Genomic DNA, 26,870 nt, shown 5'->3' with positions numbered 1-26,870 from the left:
TTTAGATTAAGATTCAACTTTATTGTCATTGTGCAGAGTACAGGTACAGAACCATAGAGGGAAAGCTAGAGACTCTAAGGAATAATTAGATCTGGTTGAAATCTCTGTTCATGAGTCTACTTTACAGATAACATTAAACAAGCATAGTGTCCATGGCAGGACACCACGAAGGAAGCCACTGCTTTCCATCAAAAACATTGCTGTGCAACTGAAGTTTGCCAAAGACCACCTTGACACTCCACAATGCTACTGGTTTTGTAGACTGATGAAGTTTGAATTGTTTGGGAAGAACAGGCAGCACTATATATGGCATAAAAAGGGCACAGCATACAAGCATGAAAGCATCATCCAAATGGTGTAGTATGGTGGAGGTAGCATCATGATTTGGGTTTGCTTTGCTGCTTCGGGACCCGGACTACTTGTCATTATCGAGGGAAAATGTTAATGTTTAATGAGATGTGTTCAGTAAAGACATTAAAGATGATAATTGTTTGTGTGTTTTTAGCTTAAGCACATTGTGTTTGTCTATACTTGTGACTTTGATACGGATGAGATCACATTTTATGACCAATTAATACAGAAAACCCAACGGGTTCAGATAATTTGCTTGCCAACGTATATCTTTTTCTTCATATATCTTTCTAGTCTCCACACTGATACTCAATCACCTCAAAACCATCTGATCAAGTGGCTAAATGAAAAGACAGAAGGAAACAGCTTGTGGCTCAGGAAATGTCAGGAAGCAGATGCATTATTATTTAAATTTGGCATTTTAAAGATTCAGACAACTGTTCACCTGTTCGCTTGTCAAAATGTAGTGTCATCAAGCAAATTTGACCACTTTCATGATGATTTATAACTTTTGTCATTTAGAAGAGAACAACAAAGTAAATACAAAGCTATTGAGTTAGACTTTAAAGTGTTGAAATTACCTTTGCTCAATTACTAGCCTTGCTGAACAAAGAAACAAGTTCAGGCCTTGATGTTTTTCATCAATAAGGACAATCTCTATATATTAACTTTGAACTATTCAACTTGAGGATTAAACACTCAAATAAGCTTTCTTGAATAAATGAAAATCAATTGTTGCAAACAGGCGATATGTATATATGAAAAAGAAATACATCTTCAGAACTTTAATGTGATTAGTGATTTTATATGATCTACAAATGAACTACAAACATACATGCATACAGTTTTAAGCAGATTTCTTGTAGAAGAATCTGAAAAAAAAAAACAGCAGTTACCTAATTTTTATGCAATTTTATGCTTTATGCTTAAAGCTTTACCAAATTAATAATCTAAAAACTATACAGTATGGTAATATGGTTTATAATTATTTTTATTAATAATAACAAAGTCGTTAATATGGTATACTCCTAATAAAATTGTAATAAGATCAAATTCATTCATATTCAATGAATTCAATTCTTCTTGGTCTGAATCACTTTATTGTTGGCTTGTTTTGTTGGTAAAGTTCAATCAATGATACCCATATTAGACTTATACTGACCTGCAGTGAACTAAAGTAAAAATTGCCTTTGTGGGGCATCAGTCAGGACTTTTGGAAGCACCTGCTTATCAGTGCTCATGTATAAATGAATATGAATGAACTTATTATATAGTTACACAGCAACACAATAGTATACTAAAGATAAAAACATGCAGGAGTCTTTGTGTCTGGTAAAACACATTAAATCATTAAAAATAAAATAGCAAAAGTATACTGAATATCACACTTGTGTTACATTTTGGTGTTTAATATACCTTTCACATTGTAATATCTTGCATACTTCTTAAAATATATGATTGCACTATAATAGTTGCACATGCTAAGGGCAAAGGAAGTTTTAATAATTATATAGGATGTAACAACAGTACATACTGTAGATGTAATAGTTGTATAACAATTTGCTGTAAGTTTGATCATTCTTATTTAAGACTAGTTTTAAGGACGTATTCTGCTAAAACCTTTGGTGGTTTTTGAATGTTTCTGGTTTCCAAGATCTGATTTTCAACTGGGATGGGAATGAACACTGACATTGGAATAAAAAGATACTGTGCCCAGTGCTTTATAGAGATTCCCTCCTACTTGATATTCCCATTTTAGCAACTTTTAATAGCAGTAATAATCCAACAAGTGCCTAGAGACTGCAGTGCATCTTAGCATGTCACTTGTTTTCTCTACATTGACTTAAAATGAAGCTTCCTATACTAAGTGTGTTGTTTCTCCATGTTTTCCTTTGTTTACCATTTAGGGAATTTAATATTAAAACAGAGATTTCCAAGAAACAAACGGCAATGTTTCTTTCCCATATCCCATTCCCATTAATGATTAATGACTTTAGTAAAAATAAAAGTAGTGTTTTGCATGACATGAATTTAAAAAGGTTATAATAAAGTTCATATGAGACAATTACGTGGCACTGATTTTTAACTATTTCTTGTGTTTACCACCCACCCCACTGCAGCTGGTTAAGACAGTTTACTTGATAAGTTCCTGATACTGTTCAGACCTCAGGAACCGACCAAAGGAGTCATTCTCCATCAGGGTGTAGATCCGGCTCTGAGCCAGCTCAAAAGTAGCAGGAGAAAGATCCACCAGGTTCCTCAGTGTTAAGTCTTTGGTGAAGTGGTCAATGTTTACCTGAAAACATGATATAAGAGAGAAAATAAATATGAATATGTAACTTTTCTTTCTTTCTTTCTTTCTTTCTTTCTTTCTTTCTTTCTTTCTTTCTTTCTTTCTTTCTTTCTTTCTTTCTTTCTTTCTTTCTTTCTTTCTAATTAAAAGTGTTGGATTCTGCAAACTGTTCAACAAATTTAATGAGTAAGAAACATATTATTACAGATTTGACAGTGTCTAAGAAGTCGAGGGGGGCTGTGTAGTAGTCAGTTTTCCACAATAGCTGGTGCAAGCAGCCCATATAAAGCAGAACGACAAGGCCAATTAGACAGATACAGGTACCTGTTGTCTCTGGGTAAAGGTTGCACTAGATAGTTCTAGGAAAAAAAAAAGAGCTGTGCTGTAGTCGATTCTCTTATTATAGCTTGCCAAGCAGGCTTTGACAAAGAGAGCACTAACTAAGAGAGACCAATGGGCAAAAGACAAATGTGCAAGGGCTGCATTTCCCGATAACAACCGATCTTAGCTCTTATGAGTGTTCTCTTTGTGCAAAGTAACAAACAAAACTGCACTTCACAACGACAAACTTTAAGTGCTTTTAAGTGTCCCTTTGTTAGTGCTGAAATATGACTGTATAGTGCCGCTCGTCACTGTAATCGAATTATAGCTTGATGCATAACTTTATACATTCAGTGGCAAGAAAAAGTATTTAAACCCTTTGGAATTAGCTGGTTTTCTGCATTAACTGGTCATAAAATGGGATCTTACCTTCATAAAAGACACAAGTATCGACAATGTGCAATGTGCTTAAGCTAACAACACACATACAATTATTATCTTTCATGTCTTTATTGAACACATCCCATTAAACATTCACAGTGCTGTGGAAAAGTAACTGAACCTTTGGATTTAATTCCTGATCGATCCTCGTTTGGCAGCAATAACCTCAACCAAGTCTTTCTAGTAGCTGCGGATTAGACCTGCACAATGTTCAGAAGGAATTTTTGACCATTGTTCCTTACAGAACTGCTTCAGCTCAGCCATATTCTTAGGTTGTCTGGTGTGAATGGCTCTCTTGAGGTCATTCCACAGCATCTGTATTGGGTTAAGGTCTGGGCTCAGACTGGGCCACTCAAAAAGGTGGATTTTCTTATTTTGAAGCCACTAATTTACTTTGATGTTTAGGGTCATTGTCCTGCTGTATCACCCAACTTCTGCTTAGCTTCAGCTGGCGCAAAGCCACCCTGACATTATCATGTAGGATATCTTGATAAACTTCTGAATTTTTCCCTCGATGATGGCAAGCAGTCCAGGCCCAGAAGAATCAACGCAGACCCAAAACATGATGCTCCCTCCACTGTCCTTTTCTGTTGGGATGATGTTTTCATAGCGGTATTACAGATATTACAGTTATTTTATTTGTTTTTATAAACGCATGATTTCCTGTAAAGCTGCTTTGAAACAATGTGTGTTGTGAAAAGCACTATACAAATAAAAATGACTTGACTTATTTTCATCAGTCAAAAAACATTTTGTTGTTGTTGTGGAGTATTAAGGCGGGCTTTGGCAAATGTTTGCCTCACAGCAATGTTTTTGTTGGGAAGAATATTCTGTTTAATGTTTTCAGAATAATAGACTCATGAACAGAGATGTTAACCTGTTCTAATGATTCCTTAAAGTCTTTAGCTATCACTCTAGGTTTCTTTTTTACTTCATTGAGCATTCTGCGGTTTGCCCTTTGAGTCATCTTGGCTGGATGGCCACTTATAGAGAGAGTAGCCACTGTACAAAATAATTTCCATTCATAGACAATTTGTCTTACTGTGGACAGATGAATACCTAAGCGCTTCAAGATAATTTTGTAAACCTTTCCAGCTTCCAGCAAAGCCACAATTCTTGATCTTAGGTCTAAATAATTATTTTGCAAGGCGTGACTCACATCAGCAGATGCTTCTTGTGAAGAGCAAACTCAAAACACTTTAATGCTTTTTATAAGTCTGAGTAGCTCTAACCCACACCTCTGTTTCATGAATTGGATGCCAGGTCTGCCAACTCCTGACTCTAATAAACTTTTGTTGAAATCATTAGCCTAGGGGTTCACATACCTTTTCCAACATACACTTTGAATGTTTGAATGATGCATTCAGTAAATGAAAGAACAATACAATAATTTGTGTGTTATTAGTTATTTATAACAGACTGTGTTTGTTTGCTTAATTGTAATTTACAGTAGATGAAGATCAAACCAGATTTTAAGACAAATTAATTCATAAATGCAGGTCATTCCAAAGGGTTCACATACTATAAATTAATGTAATTTACCTTGCTGGAAAATGTTTTAAATTATTGTCTTTAATAATAAAACTAATTAACTACATGGTTAAATATATAGAGGTAATTATTTTGTTATTTCCTGTGTCATTTCCGATCATTGCTGATATGATAAATTTCCTTTCATACCATGGTTTATAAATATTGGTTTATTTGCCTTATATTTGTATTTAGAAATATACAACCATGGCCAAAAGTATTGTCAGTGACATCAATTTTGTGTTTCACAAAGTTTTCTGCTGCAGTTGTTGTGGTGTTGAATCACATTGTTTCTTTGCAAAATTGCATAATTGCAAAAAGCTTCATTGGCCAAAAAAATTAACTTTATCACAAAACCAAAATTTCACAGTTTTTTGGTCCTGGCACAAAAAGACCAGCTAACATAATTTCACTAATCATATCACAGCACCTGGGAAAGTGTGAACAGTACTAGTCAGGTGAAATCACTATCATTCTGATTGGATTATAAGAGCAGACTGATTGCTATAAAAGGAGGGAAGAAGTGCTTCCAATCATTGTGTTCTTGTTCACAAAGGTTACCTCTAAAGAAAGACATGCAGCCATCATCACTTTACATCAAAATGGCCTCACATGCAAGGAAATTGCTGCAAAGAAATATTGCACCTGAAAGAATAATTTACCAGATCATCAAAAACTTCAAGTGTGTGGTTCAACTGCAGTGAAGAAGGCTTCAGGACATCCCAGAGTGTCCAGCAAGTGCCAGGACCGTCTCCTCCTGAGGAGTCAGCTACGGAATCGTGTCACCACCAGTGCAGAGCTTGCTCAATATTGGCAGCAGGTTGGTGTGAATGCATCTGCACGCACAGTGAGGCGAAGACTTTTGGACAATGGCCTGGTGTCAAGAAGGGCAGAAAAGAAGCCACTTCTCTCCAAGAAAAAGATGGAAATTCTGCAGGAAGTACAAGGATTGGACAGCAGAAGACTGGTGCAAAGATATTTTCTCTGATGTAGCCCCCTTCTGACTGTTTGGTACATCTGGAAAATCGATAGTCAGGAAAAGAAAAGGTGAACGGTACCATGAGTCCTGTGTCGTGCCAACAGTGAAGCATCCTGAGACCATCAATGTGTGGGGTTGCTTTTCATCTAAGTGAGTGGGCCCTCTCACAATTCTTTGGTGATGATCCGTGCATTTTCCAGCATGATGGAGCACCATGTCACAAGGCAAGAGTGATAATGAATTGGCTCAAAGATCATTACATTGACATTTTGGATCTGTGGCCAGGCAACTTCCCGGATCGTAATCCCATTGAGAACCTGTGGTGAATCCTCAAAAAGCGAGTGGACAAACAGAAGCCCACAAATTGTGATCAAATACGAGCACTAATAAATCAAGAATGGATCGCCATCAGTCAGGATTTGGCCCAGAAGCTGATATCCAGCATGCCAGAGTGAATCACAGAGGTTATGAAGAAAAGGGTCAACACTGTAAATATTGACTCTTTTCATATATTGAATGTTTATGCTTATCATTGTTTTCCAGTATACTATAGAAACATGTGAAAAAATTATCTACCAATACTGAAGCAGTTAAATTTGCCGAACACACAATTTATGTTACTGCCAATACTTTTGGCCACGGCTGTAGGTTTTATTGGAATACATAGACTCAAAGTATTGATCATCACTGAATGCACACAGAAAGAACTAAAAATTATGCAACAGAACACACATGCTGAGGAGATATAATTAGACTTATTAAAGTCAGTTTAAAATAGTATGGTGAGAATCAATGATCAATCCAGTGATTTAAAATATTTATGGCTACCTAGAAGGTAGATATTGTTAAATTATCAGGGTTAGATTGTGTATATTATGTAACAACTATTACATTACACATTTGATTTTCACCTCAGCACACAGCAGTATCCAAATACAAAAAGCATGCATCTTTGATGTTTTAATTCAAATTCATTTCAATAACACTTCAAGTTTATCTGTAATATCATGATCATTATTACACTATTTGCCAGTTTTTAAAACAACAAGGACAGCCCATGTGACCTTTCTATTCATACAGTAGATGATTAGAACCTGCAACATTTCAGTTAATAGAAAAAGTTTGGACATTTTGGACATTTGATATTTAAAAATTAGGGCTGTCAATCGCTTAAAATTTGCAGATTAATCGAATGAATCACATTTATAAATATTTGCAGAGAAAGCCCCCCAAATAACAAGAAATAAATATATAATGATTAAACAAATATATTTCAATAATTATAAATGTATTACCTTTGTATTATAAATATAATTCAAATAACTAAATTACATTATAGTGACAGAGAAGTACAACATTGAGAAACAATACAAAAAGTGGCTTTAGAATGCAATATATTGTTTATTTCCATATTACTGAACACAAGCCAGTCATTTGCCCATAGTCTACAGCAGGGGTGACCAACCCTGCTCCTGGAAAGCTACCTTCCTGCAGAGTTTAGATCCAACCCTAATCAAACACAGCTGAACCAGCTTATCAAGGCCTTTAGGATTACTTGAAAATGACAGGCAGGTGTGTTGGAGCTAAACTCTGCAGGAAGGTAGCTCTCCAGGAGCAGGGTTGGTCACCCCTGGTCTACAGCAATCAATTTTGCAATTGAATTCATCAATCTGTCCAAGATAGATTTATTATAAGGGCTTCTCTAAGGACGAGTCAATATACACATGCAACAGGATGGATACTTTTTGAGTGTCTCACTTTGGTTGCAACACGTCATACACACACCTTAGAAAATCATATTTCGAAATCCCTGCATTTGGAATTGCGCTCCATCCAGCTGTGTTTGAACGCAAGAACGCATCATCATCTTGTGCTGTTGCTGCTGTCAAGCAAGCCTGTGTTTGGTTTGTTGCCTATACAGCTGGAGTTTTGCTAACTGCACCCAGTTGAAACAGGTAGTATTTTAAGCTTGAACTGTTCCATGGCCATAATAAAAATATATATACAGTACATAGAGTCTGATTTATGTATCCGCCCACTGCTATTGCTCTGAATAAGTGACCTGAATAATATTGTTGTGGAAAAAGATGAGCAGTCACATTCATAAATCCTCATTTTCATTAGGTTGTTTCACTCTTTTCTCTTTAGTTACATCTCAAGTTGCTGGGGCACCAAGTGTAAATGTAACTTACACCCCTTTATGTAACCCTCTTTAAGTAATGTGGTAGACAAAATTTGGACACACAATGCAAACTTGTGCTGACTTTGAAATAGCTTTACTGAGCTGTTCCTAAAAAGTGCCTTTTGAAACTGAAATTGGTAACACTTTGAAATAATGTTGTATTAGTTCATATCAGTTAACTACATTAGTTGAACTAACAGTAAACAATACTTTTCATAGTTCTTGATAAATGGTCACTTCTATATATCTATATATCTATATATATATTTTTTCACATTAAAAGTAAGTTAACATTAGTTAATGCAATATGACCTAACACACAGTTAACACTGAATTGTAGTATTTTGATAAATTAACAGTAACCAAGATAAATAAATGCTGTGAAAAATCATTGTTAGTTCATGAATTAAATATGCATTAAATAATGATAACAAACAGAATATTATTGTAAAGTGTTAACAAAATACTTGATTTAACAAAAAATGTCTTATTTATGCAGTACAGAGGGTATTGTGGAGCGCTCTAATAACCTTTCTACATTTTATCAAGGTCAATTTATTTTAATCAAAGTTAATTTCCCTTTTATGTATATATATTAAAAAAAAACATTCTGGAATTAAATCCCTTTCAAGACTTTATATAGCATGGGCATTGGCGTATACTGTGACCTAAAGTGATATCAAACATGTTCACAGGACATGAGTAAGGGGCATGAGGAAGACTGCTTTCTCCTACCTCTGAAGCACTGTGCTTTAATCTTAAAGGGAAATCCGAGTGTGATTAGCACTATACAATAATCTTTGACAAAACAACAAACCTCTTTGGGCCCACCAGTCTGAATGAAGTCCTCATAAATCTTCTTGGCTTTAGTGGCCATTTTCAGCATGGACTTAGTCTTCTTAAAGTCCTCACAAGCCTCCCAGAACTCAATGTTTTCCTGACTGAACTCAGATCTCAGGAAGCTCTCGAAGGTGGCCAGGCCATCTATGGAACACAAAATGTGGAAAAGCCATTAGAGAGTACAGCATTGTGTGTCCTTTTTGAACTAATGTGTTGGCAAGACACTGCCAGCGGAGACTCATGTCCCACCTCTTAAAATCCTTATCCAAACATTATTGTCATGCACGCCTAGGGCACACATCCCTTAATGCAATCTCTCTCAAGCCAATGTATAACAGTATGTGGCATTCAAGTGGCACCTGATTTATCACTTTGCATTAGAAGGACAAATTATTGTAATTATTGATTATTCAATACAGATTTTTCAAAGAAATCAACTCGCAATAGTTTGTGTGAGAAGAAACTTTAACAACCAATGCAGAATGCACAATGCGGCCTCATTTAGGCTAAATTGAGTCCAAACAATGGACAAAATGGACTGGATAAATACTTCACTATAGCAATTATCTCCAGGGACAATTTTAGCATTAAAACAACTGAAATGCTCTTATATTTTAATCAAAGAACCTACTGCATTGTGTGTTTGAGTGTGTGTGTGTGTGTGTGTGTGTGTGTGTGTGTATGTACATACACAATGTAGATACATACCATACAGATTGATGAATAAGGTTAGTCTGCCAACAAATAAAATTAATAATTATACCAAAGCAAATTACTAAAATTAAACCTAACAGATTGCCTATGAAACAAATAATTGAATGGATAACAAAGGTTTGTTTTCCCAGTCATATGGAACACCATAATTAACTTTTACCAAAGCCCTCCTGTGCAAACAAACAAAGGATCTTTTAGCCATTTTGTATGTTTATGTTTGTTTATTTTCAGAATAATTTCAGTGGAGACCGAACAAGTCAGGAAATGAGTTAAAAAATTCTTATGAAAAGAGCACTTTGATACCAACAACAGCTTTATGTAAAATATGTTTTATAAATAATTTGAGACAGGGACGTTTACTCTAAAACATAATAAAACAGCTGCTAGAACTCCAATAAAACTGGCATACTGGCTTGTGGGGCGGCATAGTGGCCCTGTCGCCTCAAAGCAAGATGGTCCCTGATTCAAGTCCTTTAGCTCATCCAGGTGTGGAGTTTGCATGTTCTCCCCATGCTCCATTTTGGACAGTTCAAAGACATGCAGGTTAAGTGAATTGGACACTGTAAATTGGCCGTATGGTGTGTGTTAGCCCTGTGATGGACTGGCCATCTGGGATATGCTCCAGCCCTACCCCTAGGACTAGCAGCTATAGAAGATGTATGAATACTCATTTGTTCAGGAGATTTCAATATGATACCTTTGTATCTCATTCAAGGGTCCCTAGATATAAACTCTATAAATTAAATGAGGATAGTAAGAGAAATAGGATTAAGTGTGTGTAGAGTATTAAGGAGAAACATTCTACAAGTAACAACGGTAGTTACTTAACAAATTTTTTTCAGTAGTGTGACAGTAGATTAGCAGTTTTTTAAATAGATTTTCCAATAGTAAACCTCTTTTTATTACTAGTGGTCAAACTTGACAAAATGTATTGCATAGAGCATTCTGAACTCTGAATTCATTGTAGTAACTGGTTCAATTATTTACATTAACTGGCTCAAAAATATATTTTTCACAGATTCAAGTAGCATTTTTCATCATTTGTTATATTTTTTGTTATTTTGTATATTTCTTTGTACTTAGTGTAAATAATCTGTTTTATGCTGTCACCCTAATCGAGATTTATTAATAAAAAATATAATTGTGTATGAGCCTGAGGAAAACTTCTATCAACCCTAATAAGCACCTTATTCCACCCTCTACATCTCATCAGTTTTTTGGAGTAATGCCAACACCTCTTTAGTATTCCTCAATCAAGTTGATTTTCTGTCCAACAATGGTGAATTATCAGTATCCCATATGCGTGTACACATACATCCAAAATGATACATGCTATTTATAACTCAAGGTGCCACTGTTTTTTCTGTGATTGACTTGATTTACATTTGACATTGCTAATTGATGAAGAAATAACATGTAAGTAAACTATAGCAAGTACATCACATGAACATGATGATATGACTATTGTTATCTGGGTGCACTACTGACATGACAGTATGTAAATCTCTTTGATATTTTACAAATACATTTAAAAACACATTTTATTGTACTATTTTCTAAAATTGTACACTATCTGAGCATTTTGTAGATTCATTTGGGATAGATATACTGTTTATGCCAGGTCTCTAAAGAGAAAGACCTGAATATGTAAGTATGTGAGTGTTTGGTGAAATTTCCATGCATTTAAGGGTTCAAATTATAAAGTATTACTATTAATTTATAAAGTACATTATATGCAATGTGTACATATACATATAGTGCATTCAGAAAGTATTCAGACACCTTCATTTTTTCACATTTTGTTATGTTGAAACCTTATGCTAAAATGGTTTAAATTATAATTTGTTTCTCATATCACTCTTCACTCCATACCCCATAATGACAAAACAAAAAACATGCTTTTGATAACTTTGCAAATGTAATCAAAATTAAATATCACACTGACATAAGTATTCAGACCCTTAACTCAGTACTTAGTTGAAGCACCTTTGGCAGTGATTACACCTTTAAGTCTTTTTGGGTATGATGCGACAAGCTTTGCACACATGGATTTGAGTATTTTCAGCAAATCTTTTTTGCAGATCCTCTCAAACGCTGTCAGATAGTTGGTGGACAGCCATTTGACAGGTATTTATGCTGAAATCACTGGGGAAAGACGCACAGAGACGCAGATGAGCCGAAACTGCAAACATTCACTTTTGTTTTTAAGCAGGCACTCAGAGCTAATTCGGACAGGCATAAAACAATAATTAAAGCGATTGGAGTGTTCATTGCCAACAATATGTTTCCCTACTCCGCTGATGAAGATGTAAGATTTCCATGTATGATTAAAACACTCGAATTGCATCACAACATCCCTCGTTTCCATTTGAATATTAAAGTTCCTTCTAAAGTGATGTACAGCTTTGTAATATTGAATATATGTGCAGTAGAGTTTGAAATGCATTTTATGTTGATGCATGTAGCATACTAGTTCAAGTATTAAGTTAAAATGTTGATTTAGTAATTAGAGAAAAGTAATTTTTTTAGTTTAAGACTCTAAAAAAATTTAACCATGGTTTTACTATAGTAATATTGTAGTAACCATGACTGCTGTCACCATGGTTGTCTTTGCAGAAATCATGGCTTTGATACAATTAACCATGGTTTTACAACAGTAATACTGTAATATCCATATAGTTAATGTAAAGCGGGTTAAGGGAAAGGAGGAAGCGAGAACCGGCTTGGCAATATAAATAATATTTTAATGAAAAACTGAACCAAAAACACACAAACATAAACACAGAGCAGCTGCATGTCATTCTCTCTCTCTCTCTCTCTCTCTCGAACCGTTGTCTCTGGCCACCTTTATCCCTCACGTGCGGCCATCATGCTGATTGGGGACTGGGCGTGCAATGTTCCAGCCTGGCCCCGCCCTCCTCCGCTCTACAGTAAACATGATTATACTACATATTGTAAACATGACAGTAACCATGATTTTGTAGTTACTATGTTTTTACCATAAATACCTTAAATACCATAGTTAAACTATGGTTACTGTAAAACAATGATTTTTATTAAGGGAAAACCTGCTGAAGTGTTTGTTACCAAATAGAGTATTCTTACTTTGGATTTGGCAGTAATATTTTTTTTTCAAAACATGGCAAATACCTAACCATACCAAAACCGTGACCATAAAACCGTGATACAAACCAATCCGTGAGAAATACTGAATACTTTCTAAATGCACTGTGAGGATGAATTTGAAATAATTATTTAAAATACATTATGTAATTTTTTAAGCACAAATTTTCAAAATTGGGCCCCAGCTTGGTCGGTTGCTTGGGACCTCAGAAATCATTAACCCACCCCTGCATATTTGACATGAAATATGAGAAAAGTGATGTTTGAAGAAAACAAAGAAAAATCAAGACAAATATCACTAGTGAGTAAAACATTTGGTAACACTTTACAATAAGGTTCCATTTGTTAACATTAGTAAACAACATTAGTTAACATGAACTAACAATTAAATATACATTTACAGCATTTATTTATCTTGGTTAATGTTAATTTCAATATATAGTAATACATTTTTAAATCAAATATTGTATATGTAAATATTAGTTAATGACTATGAACTAACATCAACTAACAATTAACAATTGTATTTTTAATAATTAACAATAACAAAGATAAATAAATGCTGAAAAGAAAAATCTTGTTTATTGTTAAGTTCTGATAATGCATTAACTTCAAATGGAACCTTATTGTAAAGAGTTACCGAATATTTTTTACTGGCCTTCATTTCCAATCAAGCTGTAATTTTGCTAAATTTGATAAAAAGTGTGAATATTTTATGTGATTGTTTGTATTTAGAATACATAACATGTAACCTATGAATCCACCCTTAGTTAGACAAAGCAGTAAAAGACATTTTATTTCAAAAATGTTTCAAATCAACAAATTTGTATAGAAACACCGGACTTGAGCAATCCGACGGCAAGGTTGTCATGGGAGTGCTCGTAGGTGTGCATGGACTCTTTGAGTTTGGAGGGATGGACACCAGTTGGCGCTATCGTTTGTGGGGTTAATGCGTACATTTTTCTTTTTAGTTTTGTTTTGGGGGATGTTCGGGTTTTGATTGTTGCACTAATGTTGGAATGTGGTCTTTATAATCTAGTTTTTGACACATTATCTATTTTTTTCTTAAATTGTCTCTCTCCACGTGGAATGTGAATGGGTTGGGGCATCCCATAAAAAGAAGGAAGATTACTCTTCTTAAGTGTAAGATATATGATATAGAGTTTCTTCAAGAAACGCATCTTTTCCACAGGAAAAGTGAAAAATTTGTGAGGATATGGGTTGGGCAAATTTTCTAGTGCTGGCTTGAGTAAGAGCAGGGGAGTCATTACGCTGACAAGTAAACATCTACAATTCAAACAGATTAAACATAAATTAGAGTTATTATTGTTTTAGCTGAAATTCAGGGGCAAAGTCTTATTTTGGCTAATATTTATGGACCTGATGTTGATGATCAGGGCTTTTTTATAGATCTTGAAGGGATTAGCAAGCCACTTGCACCCCTCATGATATAATATTGGGAGGAGACTGTAATCTTTTGATGGACTCAGTCCTTGATTATAATGAAGCAAAAGTGTGCAAGTCCCCTAGAGTAACATTGATGCTTCACATTATGTGTAAAAATCTTGGTCTTACAGATATTTGGAGAATTTTGAACCCATCTGGAAGGGACAATACATTTTTTTCATCAGTCAATAAGATTTACTCTAGAAAATGTCTATATGGAGACCAACTGCTTCTCAGTATCCTCGGTGGGTGTGGCTTGGGAGTCACTTAAAGCGGTTCTTAGGGGCTGGATCATATAGTATGCCTCATTCACCAAAAAATCCAAAGCACAAGAACTCGTGGTATTGGAAGGGAATATTAAAAGTGCAGAGGCAGAGCTGAAGCGCCGAATGTCGTCTGATGGCCTCAGAGAATTGACCCAATTGAAATACAGATATAATACTATTTTGTCACGGAAGGTAGCGTTTTGGCTATTCAGGGCAAGTCCGTGGGTCCAGGTCTCTGTCGGTGCACCATTTTGAGAACACAGACCATTTTGACGCATAGAGTCTTCTCGTGGAAGGGGCTCTAGCGTGTATGATGGTGTTTATTACTCCTTCTGGCAGAGCGACGGGTAGTCGTTGATCACCCACGCATGCAGCGCCCAGCGCTCTGGGTGGGGATGCCAGATTGTGCCGCGAGCTTGAGAGAGGAGATCTGCTCTCACTGGGATGGGCCACGGCGCTGTCAGTGACAGCTGCGTAAGCTCCGGGAACCATGTCTGATTCTCCCAACGCGGGGCTATGAGGAGCATCGAGTGACGCGTTTCCCTGATCCTCTGCATTACCTGTGGCAATAGCGAGACGGGAGGGAAGGCATAAAGCGGGCGTCTGGGCCAGTCCTGGGCCAGCGCGTCCTCGCTTCGAGAAAAATATTGGGCAGTGAGAGTTCTCTTTGGACGCTAAAGAGGTCTATCTCTGCTCTGCCAAATAGGTGCCATAGCGTCTGGACTGTTTGAGCGTGCAGGGACCATTCCCCTGGGGAAATATTGTCTCTGGACAGTCTGTCCGGGCCGTCGTTCAGGTGGCCTGGCACGTCGCGTCGCCCTCAGTGAGCGCAGGTGGCACTGGGACCAACTCAGTATGCGTTTTGTCAGATGGAAGAGGTTCCTGGATCTGACACCGCCCTGACGGTTTAGGTAGGATACCACAGATCTGTTGTCCGAGCGGACCAGGGCGTGGTGACCCTGAATGACCGGGAGAAAGCGCACTGGCGAGTACTCGACCGCTATCATTTCCAGACAATTTATGTGAAGGAGCTTTTCCTGAACTGACCATAGGCGAAAACCGGAGAGCCCTCGCGGACCGCGCTCCAACCCGTGTTGGGCGCGTCTGTCGAGATGACTTTTCGGCAGATACAGCTCCCATTGTCACTCCCGCTGATACCATTCGGCCACTGTCCAGGGCTGCAGAGCTGATATGCAGGTCTGAGTCACCTTGATGGGCTGGCGGCCTGTGGCCCAAGCCCGGCGAGGCGCTGGTGTTTAGCCAATGCTGAAGCGGGCGCATGTGCAGTAAACCCAGCTGAAGTACTGCTGCGGCTGAGGCCATGTAACCTAGCACTCTCTGGAATTTCTTCAGAGGCGTGAGGCTGTTCATCTGAAAAGATACGGCTAGTCGCTGAACACGGCGTCGCGGCTGTGCAGATAAGCGAGCCGTCATTGCCACGGAGTCTAGTTCTATTCCCAGGAAGGAAATGGTCTGACTGGGCTGTAGTGAGCTCTTGGTCCAATTGACTGCAAGACCCAAACTGTTCAGATGGCTGAGGAGAACTGCTCTGTGAGACAGAAGCTCCATATGTGACTGAGCCATAATCAGCCAGTCGTCCAAATAGTTCAGAATTCGCAAACCCTGACTCCGCAGGGAGTGCGAGCGCCGCATCCATGCGCCGTGAAAGTACGAGGTGCTAAGGACAGGCCGAGCGGAAGGACGGTGTATTGATAAACCTGGCCGTCGAGGCGAATCTCAAGAATGGCCTGTGACGGGGATTTATCTGAATCTGAAAGTATGCATCTTTCAGATCGAGAGAAATAAACCAGTCCCCTGGCGCACATCGTGCGAGGAGTTTCCTGATTGTAAGCATTTTGAGCGGTCTTTTTGCAAGCACCTTGTTCAAAACCCTGAGATCTAATATGGGTCTGAGGCCGCCGTCTTTCTTGGGAACAAGAAAATAACGGCTGTAAAGCCCGACTCAGCTCAGAGAGGGTGGCACTTTTCTATGGCCCTTTTGCACAGAAGGCTTGCTATTTCTGAGCGAAGCAAGCACGCTGCTTCCGTGTTCACAGTGGTTTCGAGCCGCGCTCTGAAGCGAGGGGCGGCGATCGAACTGTAGCAAATAGCCCTGTTGTATTGTGCTTAACACCCACTTGGATATCCCTGGAATAGCTTCCCACGCTTTGAAGCGTAACGCTAGAGGGTGAATGGCCAATTCGCTCTGATTGCCGCACACAGAGCTGAACAAAACGTGTGGCGCGTTTAGTGTGTTCATGCATGATTGCTCGCAGACAGCATGAACAGGCTGTTTTGTGAGTGACTTCCGATTGGAATGAATGGGGAAAGAGTCACATCTGTTACGTGATGCGCAAGCACGGGACTTACACACAGAGGAATGGTTGCTGGCCGTGTAACAGAGCGGGCAGAGAATGGGCAGCGCGCGCATTTGTGGGCGCATTTATTGACTCTAGCGCTCGGCGGTTCAGTAACCGCTTTATGTGAGCGTGCTCTGGTGGGGACACGAGACATGCAGTGCTTGTGTGCAGAAGTGAACACTGGATTGTGGGCACATTTTCTACACATAGGGCTGGTCGGTGTGACAGAGCGGGCAGAGAATGGTAGCGCCTGCGCATTTGTGGGCGCCTTCATTGACTCTGGCCTTCGGCGGTTCAGTAACAGCTTTATGAGAGCGTGCTCTGATAGGGAGCACGGGATGTGTTATGCTTGTGTGTAGGGGCGAACACTGGGTTGTGGGCACTTTTTCTACACATAAGACATGTTTGCTCTTTACAAGATTTATTTGGGTCGCCGTGAAAGCGGCGTTTGAGTCTGAGCAAGCGGGCAGTGTCACCGGCTTGTTGGCTGCTAAATTCACCACTGTAGTAGCCTGAGAGAAGGGGACTGACAGGGGCAAAGCTTTGACGGTGGTCCGGCGCGGCGGGACTGAGCCGTCGTTTGTTCAACACAGTTAGGAAGACTTCGGCTGCTCGGGTTTCAGCGTTACCTTAGATCGAGGCCAGCGGGGGTGGCGGTCTGCGGCGGCTGTCTGGCCTTGATCGAGGCGGCCGCCCTGTCGGCGCTGAGAAGTCTGAGATTGTTGAACTGGAGCTGTGAAGAGGCTCGTGCAGGAGGCTGATCATGTGGCGGCCTGCAGAGGAGCTAAGCGACGCGGCAGGAAGAGGTTCATGGCTTGGGTGGCTTTCTGGACTTCTGAGAAGCGGTCAACAATGCCACTCACCGCGGAGCCGAAGAGACCCGGTTGGAGAGGCGGTGCGTTGAGGAACATGGAGCGCTCTGCTTCTCCCATGTCGGCTAGTGTTAGCCATAAGTGTCTCTCGGTCACAGTCAGCGAGGCCATGCACTTCCCTAGAGCTTGGGCTGCAGCTTTGGTAGCCGAAGGGCGAGGTCTGTCGCGCCGTAGATCAGTAACAGCCTCTGGGTGCCTGCCTTTCTCATCCCACTCGAAGAAGGTCTGCTTGTAGTATCTGTAAAGCGGCCATTGAGTGCAGAGCAGATGCGGCTTGGCGGCGGCGGAATAGGCGCGGCCAACATAGGCGGAAGTCGCTCTGCAGGCCTTAGGCGGGAGCACAGGCTTGGAACGCCATCTCGCGGAGGGCGGACAAAGGTGTGCTGCTACCGAGTCCTCGACCGGGGGATGGAGGAGTAGCCTCTCTCAGTGGCGCCGTCCACCCGGCCAGAGAGGTGGAGGCGTGTGAAGCGGGTCCTGGCTGAAAAAGGGCGTTCCACGACTTTGCAAGCTCCGTATGTAATTCCAGCAGGAAGGGAGCGGCCGGGCAGCGGGTGTAGAGCGGCGATGGCTTTGAAGAAAGCAGCCGTCGAGTCTGTTGGGTGCCTGCTCAGGGGCGGTGACCACTCGAGCCCGAGGCGGTCGGCGGCCTGTGTGAGGAGGCATGTTAACTCCCCGCCGACTCCAGCGCGGGTCCTGCTGGATTCCTGGGCTGAGGAGGAGGCTTGGGAGCCTGTCCACTCCTCGCTGTCGAAGCCATGATGGAACAGCGGCCCTTATCCTCCGCCTGTCATCCGAGATGGCAGCAGTCGCGGCCGCTCGGCGGCAACTCGCGGCGTCCGGGGTGGGGAGGGTGAGCGATGCTTTCGAGGGAGAGGCTCCGGCGAGGCAGTCGCTTCAACCACAGTTTCCGGCAGCCTTTGTGGCGGCGCTTCTTCCTCGCGTGGCTGAGGGTAAGGCGTGGCGGTTTCTGCTTTGACCGCTCGAGTCGAGCCCGCAGGGTCGACATCGGTAGCTCCTCGCAGAAATCGCATCCGCCCTCAGTGAGGGCGAGCTCTCGTGCCCCAGTCCCAGGCAGAGAGCGCCAGATGATGTGGCGGTCTCCTGTGCTGAGAAGGCGCGACATGAGGCGCAAGTGGAGCGAGGCATCTTGAAAAGACGCTTCGTACTCTTTTGTGAATAGTTACGTGAGAACTAGCTTGCTGAATAAAAGGATACGTCGTCGGATGGCGTAGCTTCGCAGGATGGCTGAAGGTGGCTGAGGCGGCCGGCTTCTTCTAGCGCTGTCCACGCTTGCCAGATGCCCCTCGAGCGGCGACGCGGCTTCCAGGTCAGCGATGCGGAGAGCTTCGCTGAAGAGATGAAAATCAGGGTTCCAGCCTACGAACTACGCTTATATGCACTCTAGTCACGCCCATTTTGGCGGGCTTTGATGCAGTGAGCGCGGGCGCCTCTCATTGGATCGCGGTTAGCCCAAGCTCGTCTATAGGCTGCAGCAGTTGCCACAGAGCAACCTATGAGCTCGCTAGCTAGCTCGCTCAAGGTCTGCAGCTGCCGCACTGCGTTGACAATGGATACAAAAATTAAGGATAATTTTTTGGCTTCAATATCTCAGAAAAGATGAATCTTTCCCGTAGCGTAAGCTAGCTTACGCAATACGAGAGAACCTCTCGTAAGAGAACAGACTCTCTGTGGGGGCAAGTTCCCCTCTGGCTAACATCATGAATATAATGTAAATATTACTTATGTATAGTTAAAGTCATGGTTTAAAATTATTAACTAAGTATGTGTTAAGGGTCAGTGTTTAAACATCGATTTTGTTTGAACTGTAAGATTAATGACCAATGTCTTTGAAGTCCATCTTGGATTAATTGCAGAAGTTCACATAGATGAAATTGTTCTTGTTAATTGGCTGATGAAGGCTTTTGTTGGCAATTGTTAGTCTATGCATTCCATTTCAAGATCGTAGTCCATCAATAGACCGAGGTGATGCAGGCAGAGATCAGGGATGTGAGACGCAGTTCAACCTGGCCGGTAATTTCGGTGCGGTTCGGTGTGGTCCATCTTAAATCCAAGGTTCAGACAATGGCATATGAAGTATCCCATGTCTTATGGTTGGAGTTGGCATCAGTTCATCCTCTGAAGTCCATCATAATAGACTGAAGTGATGTTTGGAAGTGATAAGGATAGGTTCATGGGCAATGGAGGAGTCAGGAGACAGCGAACAGTTAAGTGTTTATTCTAAAATTCAGCTTCACCCATGCACACAAACATAAAGAAAAATGGCTCTTGGTGGCCAACTCAAAATGGCTTTCTCTCAGAAAGGTCTGTTGCTTTGGGTCACTCTCTCTCTCTCTATCTCTCCCAAACTGCCACATTCCGAGGCACTTATTCCTCTACTTGGCTGATTAGCCTGATTCGGGGCTGGGCGTGCGTAATCAAGGCCCGGCCCCACCCTCCTCCTCGTCACAGTGTTCAAGGGTATATCGGACAGAGACATTAATTTCTTTTAACTAAACTACTCTTAGGAACATTCTCTCAAGTGTGCAGCATCTAAAGATTAATCTGACTGCTAAAACACAGGAAGTTTACATATACCAAATCAAGTGCATAAGTGTAACTTTGTAGATTTTTGTTAGGTTCCCAGCTAGCAGATATTAACAAAGTACTAAATGTGTTTTACAGATCCAACTGATAAACTAAACCTTTCAATCAGAGGTCGTTCCTGAAAGAACATTTCAGACGCAACCCATTGACCGTTAATATAAACATCATACTTACAGCTGTTGGAGAGGACCTTATCAAGGGACTCACGCCATTGAGCTGCCTCTTCAGGTGTAGGTCTAGAAAAAACAAGCAAAGTTCTTAATTTTGTTTTCTACCATATTAAGAAACCATGGCCAACAGACTGTTTCCATAAACAATCTTTGTGGTTTAATTATGCTCTATTCTGAGATTAGTGATGTCAGTGATATGGGGTAAGTTCTGGTGATGTTTTCAAGAAAAAGCAAACACTTTGGCTCAGTTTTACATTGTACATCATCCAGTAATGTAAGGAGGAACACAATACCCTAACCACTAGTTTTAACTATATTGTTTTTTATTTATTTTTTTTTTTTTTGTTGGTAAAAATGACATATTAGTTCCAGAAATATGGGCCCAGTTTCAATAAATCACTTAAGAAAACCATGAATTATAATGGTAAATGGTGGTCACACTAGGCATTGAGCATGCAAATTTTTTTCGTACAACTTAATGTGGGAGGACTTATCGTGTAAGTAAATAATAGATCACAAAAAATAATATAATATTATATAAAAAAAAAATTTGTCTACTCACTTTCCTGCAACAATACATTTTGCAGCTTTGAAATAAGTATCATTTGAATTGAGCCAAGAGGTCAGTGTGTGACGTTTCAGTCTCCTACTGGTCACCAAGCTTGAACTATGGTACACTGAGTAGAACAACATTTCTTGCGTTTCGGCTCTGCTGCATTCGGATGCGTTTGAATGGGAGTGAATGGAGCACGAAGTGTAGTGTGACTGCCCCTTAAGGCTGTATTCAAAAAGGGCTTTTTAACTTCAGGGTTTCAAGCAACTGGCTTATGCCAGCAAAACAGGGTGTTAAAGTGATCACCCAACAATTATTATTTTGTCACAATTGATCACCCTCATTTAGTTCCAAACCCATTAGACAATTCATTTTTCCATGGAACATGAAAGGCATGTTAGGTAACCTAAGTCACCATTCATTGCATATTTTTTCTAATAAAATGAAAGTAAATGGTGACTGAGGCTGTCAGTCCTAAAACATTTTGCCTAACATTCTACTGAAGAAAGTCATATGGATTTAAATAACCATGAGGTTAAGGTTAAGTTAATGTGCAAAAACGTACCAAGAAGTACCTTGGTACTACCATGGTCCTTTGGATATTTACCATGGTAAAACTACATTTCAGGACCATGGTATATACCAAAGTATCATGGCATTACCACCAATGTATCATAGTTTGGGTCCCACTTTATAATAGATGTCTGTAACTAACATTAAAATATATACGTACAATACAATGTATTTATTGTGTTACAACATGTTTTGCAAATTTCTCACTAGATTCACATTTGCTAGTACTGAGGTTGAGGTATGGGCAGGTTTAGGAGTAGGGTTAGGTTTAGGGTTAGAGTTAAGGCCAAAGTATACTTCGGGTGTGCGTGTTGCGGATCGTTTTGCACACAGTATGTGTGATGCAAATTGTGTCATCAGCACAGCCGTGCGACTTGACCGTGTGCACGTGTCATGAAAAACTAGGTTGCGTCTGCGCATGTGCTGGTCAGTGACTGTATTAAAAGAGTGTCACAAAGCAGTTGTAGTGTGAATGTGTCAAACGCGTTCCTATTCGTGATCAGAAAAGTATGCTCAGAAAGGCAACATGGTTGGTCGGGCGCGATCCAATATGGAACATGCAAAAATTAAGTATTCCTGGGCATTTAGAGGTTGTGGGTTTAGGGTAAGGTTTAGAGATAGGGATAATGGGTTTAGAGAAAGGGTTGGGGTAGGGTTTAACTATAGATGTAATTCAATTAAGGTACTTTAATTGTAAGTACAATACAACAACATGTATGTACAAAAGAATTACATTGTACCAAATGCTTAGGTAAATAATAGTTAAAGACACCTAATATAAAGTGGGTCCTATGTTTGTTTTCAATTCTTGTCTCTTCTTGTCTAATAAGACCTTTTTCAGCTTACACAAGTACTTATACATGTCTCTCAGTGTAACCCGCACAAGAAGAGACAGTCACAATGTCGAATAAAACTGCTTTTATTGGCAGAGATAGCAAAAGTACAAAAGGGCAAATCCAGAGAAGAGTAGTCAAGGGGAGCGTAAGGTCGAAGCCGGGGAATCAGAGTATGACAAGGGGCAAATCCACGGAAGAGTAGTCAAGGGGAGCGTAAGGTCGAAGCCGGGGAATCAGAATATAGTTAGATGAAACAAGCGAGTTGAAAAGACAGGGGAAGCTAGGGGAACACTAGAGCTAGCAAAGCGAAGGGGTAAACTAAACAATAACCAACAAGTGTGGAGAGAAAGGGCAGCATATATATAGGGGAAAACGAACAGTGCAGGTGAAACTAATAATCTAGTGATGGGAGCGAGTGCGGGTGAAACTAATACTCTGGTGATTGGGAGCGAGCGTGAGAGCTAGAGGGGGCGGGGTGAACTTGAGGATCAGAGTTCGTTACACTCAGCCTAACTTGATTACTGAGGTAAAGTCACAACTCTTGTGGTTACAGTCTGCAAAGTCTTGCCTTATGAACAGGCCCTTACATTTAATTTGTGTGTTCTGAATCAGCCCAAATAAAACACTAACCCATAAATGACACTTGCATAAGTTATTATGTAAGTGAAAGGGAGCTGAAGTGTTGTGTAAATGTTTTTTTTTATGGGCAATTTGGACACAATTTATGTCATAAACAATCTCTTTGCATTTTTCCATTACAGAATGTACTAACATAGCCTTCCCAATTTCTCTCTATCACCCTCACATGCTGTTCACTGTCAAACCTTTTCTTTCTCTCATATTTTGCAGAATTCATGTGTAGATGCTGGCTTCATTTTTCATCTCATGTTAATTGTGAGCTTACAGGGGTTCAGGTCTTTTGTTTTGGAGGTAATCTAAAAATGTGCTTCATGTGGTAAAATCTAAATTAAATGGTTTTATTCAATTCAAAAAATGTAGTTTGATTTGACTAAATCAACCTGAAAAATTAGGTTAAACCAATAAAAGCTAATTTTATTGGTTAGATCACATGGGAATATATCATAGAGGTAACAAATGCAGGTTACCACTTTTTTTTGTGTTGTTTGATTGAAGAAAATGTGGCGCAAATAAGTATTTGGAAACTTAAAGGGATAGTTCACCAATAAATAAATAGAGAAATACATTTATGCAAACGCAAATTACTTTCTTTATTTGTGGAACACAAAAGAAGCTGTAGGCAGAATGACAGATTCAGCCACTATCATTACATTGAAAAAGCATGAGGCAATGAAGGTGAATAGTTTTTGGGGCCAGTATAAATATTATTTCAATATATCAAGTAAATGATGACAGAACTCCCTTTTTTGGGTGAACTTCCACTTTAAGCCAGACTTAATACATTTCAAAAAGAGGTTTGTTACTGTATGTTTTACATTTTAAAGCGATAATTCAAGTGTTCCAAATCAAGAAAAAAACAGACACTTTTTGGTATCAAACTTTGTGTAAAATGTCTATAGTGAATGTGATGAACTACACCTGTGCAACATGTGTTTAAAGGTAAAGTTTACCCAAACATTTTCATTCTCTCACCATTTACTCACCCTCATGCCATCCCAGATGTGTATGACTATTTCTTTTGCAGAACACAAACGAAGATTTTTAGAAAAATATCAGCTCTGTTGGTACATACAATGTAAGTGAATAGTGATCAGCACTTTAAAGCTCCAAAAAGCACATACAGTCATTGTAAAAGTAATTAATATGACTCCAGTGGTTAAATGAATGTCTTCTATGATCTACGATTGATTTTGGTGAGAAACAGATCTATATTTAAGTCCTTTTCACTATGATACTTTACATCTGGTAGCTCTTCAATGCGTGTTCATGAGAGGACAAAGTTCACTCAGCCTCTCGCGTGACACTAGCATGTTCAAATGAAATCAAAACCAATGACCCATGAACAGCATTCTCTTGTAAATAAACTGAGCTGCACTTCCGGTTGTATTGCATCAGTTCTCGCCTAAACATACCAACATGTTTACGTCACGCAAGAACAAAGTAATTTCATAAACGCACATTGGAGAGCAACCAGAAGCAAACAATTTTTTGGAAAAGGACGTAAAAATGTATCGGTTTCTCACACAAAGCGATCATATTGCTTTAGAAAATATTAATTTAACCATTGGAGTCTTATGGGTTACTTTTACAATGACTGTCTGTGCATGGAGCTTTAAAATATTGATCACCATTCACTTGCATTGTATGGACCTACAGAGACATTCTTCTAAAAATCTTTGTTTGTGTTCAGTAGAAGAAATAAAGCCATACACATCTGGGATGGCAAGAGAGAATTTTCATTTTTGGGTGAAATTTCCCTTCAGTGTCAGGGCAGAAAGACGATGGGTGTTACTCGATGCTAAGAACACATTCTTGTTCTTGTGTCCTTTTGAAAATCAGTCTTGCCTAACTACCCTGAAAGAGCAATCTCGGAAGATATGAGGACGTAAAAAGCATCTTTGCGAGTTTTGAGATATGCTGTAATATGTCGATTCAAGGACCTCTTAACTTTTTTATTTATTTGGAGGTGGGTGATGACATCAAACAAGCAACGAGAACATAAGACCACAAAAAGAACGGACATTGCGAAACAGCCAATGTGATTTAAGTTTCAAGTTGCTCTTTGTATTTATTGACTTTTAGGCCTATGAGTATGTGAGACATGTGAGAAGACATGTGTGGATCTGAAGTAACCCTCTGCAAGGGTGAGACAGATAGGGAAAGTGAAGTGAGCCAAGAGGAACTCACTTCTGAAGCTTCTCTGGTTTCTTCTCAGGCTTTTCTTGGTAGGGGATGACAAGGTCGATGGAGTTCTCTGGCTTCTGAAGCAAAGTTCCCAATTTAGTCTTGATCTCCTTAGCCCTGAGGACAACACAAACACAAACCAATCCAGTTGTTAATACATGTTTTAAGGCACATTATTATATGAATATTATGATCATCTATAAATTAATCTCAATAAAAATGTTGTTGAGGTGAACAATTCGGACATATTTCCTACATTTACAACATACCTGCAAAGAGACTGCAGACTGTCAGCCTAGCCACATATATTATCTTCTAAGCATACATTTGTAGCTATGGAAACATTATCTTCAGCATTTATTATTCACTGACCCATCTAGTTTCCATCACTACATTAATTTCTACAGTTTGAAAGATGAGACACTAAAACAACATATTCTACTTTCCCCATAAAAATCAATGAAAGTAAAAGTGTTCAGTTGACCATTTAACTATCCTTAACTGTCTCTGTAGAGTTAAGAAATCATCTCATATCCCATTGAGCCAAAGTCAGACAAATTTGGCAATTTATTTTTGTTTGCTAAATCTTTCTGTGACACTGATAGATCAATTGACCAAAGCTTACTCAAAACAACTGAGTCAATGCACACATTTCTCAGCTAAAAAACAAAAACAAATCCTAAAATGAGAATATTTCATCACAAGCCATCTCATTCTGCAATTTTAACACTGAAGGACAAACAATCCTTTCAGAAGTTCTCTTGGCACAAAGCAAGTCAATCAACATCCAAAATTTAAAAATGGGGCCAAGAACAATAATGCACATTATGTACAATAGTGAAGCAGCCAGCAGCACAAATCTTTTGATCAGAATATGGCTCATAATGCATCAATAATTACAATACCCTACTGTAATTGCTATGCTTAAGTGATTTTGTTATGAACTGAGAGATAAACAAATCTCAGGGTCCTTCTATTTGATGGATGGTTTCAGAGACAACACTAGGCAAACTAGAGACAAAATTAGGCAACTCTGAACAGCGACTGTTAGTCTGCCAAGACTACAACAAAATGTTTATTGCAATACAATAAGTATTGTAAAAACTACAATCATGAAACAAACTCCCAAACCCAAAATGAATAAAGTTCAATTTACCCACATGCAATGATCAATACATTTTATAGATAAAGAAAAGAATAATAAAGAAATTAATATTATGATTAAACCTGTACAAAAACAAGGTAACAGTCACCTTCCCACAAATATTCAACTAACATATTTGAGTTTACAGCTGTGTCTGATTACTCACACTCGTTATCCAAAAGTTTCAAAGTTTAAAGTAATTGGCTGACAATCATGTGTAAATCATGATTCAAAGATGTTTCACAGAGTTTACCTTTCCAGACATGTCTGGGGCAGGGCAGCTAATCCCTTACACATTTTCTGAGCTGTTTAGTTTAGGTTTTCAAAGTTAGTCCACCACCACAAGTTGTTGTCTCTTCTCTCTTTTAGAATTTTTCTGCCTGCACTCGTAAGTTATATGGAGAGAGCCTGCTGGCCCAAAGCCAACAACTCTAGAGCCAATCAAG

General features: G+C 39.4%; 1 protein-coding gene across 1 annotated transcript; it reads right to left on the bottom strand.

Moving 5' to 3' along the window:
• Nucleotides 1-26,834, bottom strand: LOC127647101 (regulator of G-protein signaling 5-like). Its single transcript, XM_052131199.1, has 5 exons — nt 26,678-26,834; nt 25,284-25,397; nt 20,500-20,561; nt 8,915-9,081; nt 1-2,647 (listed from the first exon to the last, which is right to left on the bottom strand). Exons 1-5 carry the CDS (start codon nt 26,719-26,721, stop codon nt 2,486-2,488), a joined length of 549 nt encoding a protein of 182 aa, XP_051987159.1. The 5' UTR covers nt 26,722-26,834; the 3' UTR covers nt 1-2,485.
• Between the last annotated feature and the right edge of the window lie 36 nt (nt 26,835-26,870).

The sequence above is a fragment of the Xyrauchen texanus genome, chromosome 7 (assembly GCF_025860055.1).
Source record: "Xyrauchen texanus isolate HMW12.3.18 chromosome 7, RBS_HiC_50CHRs, whole genome shotgun sequence".
Taxonomy (NCBI): domain Eukaryota; kingdom Metazoa; phylum Chordata; class Actinopteri; order Cypriniformes; family Catostomidae; genus Xyrauchen; species Xyrauchen texanus.
This window is presented reverse-complemented; position numbering and strand designations above follow the sequence as displayed.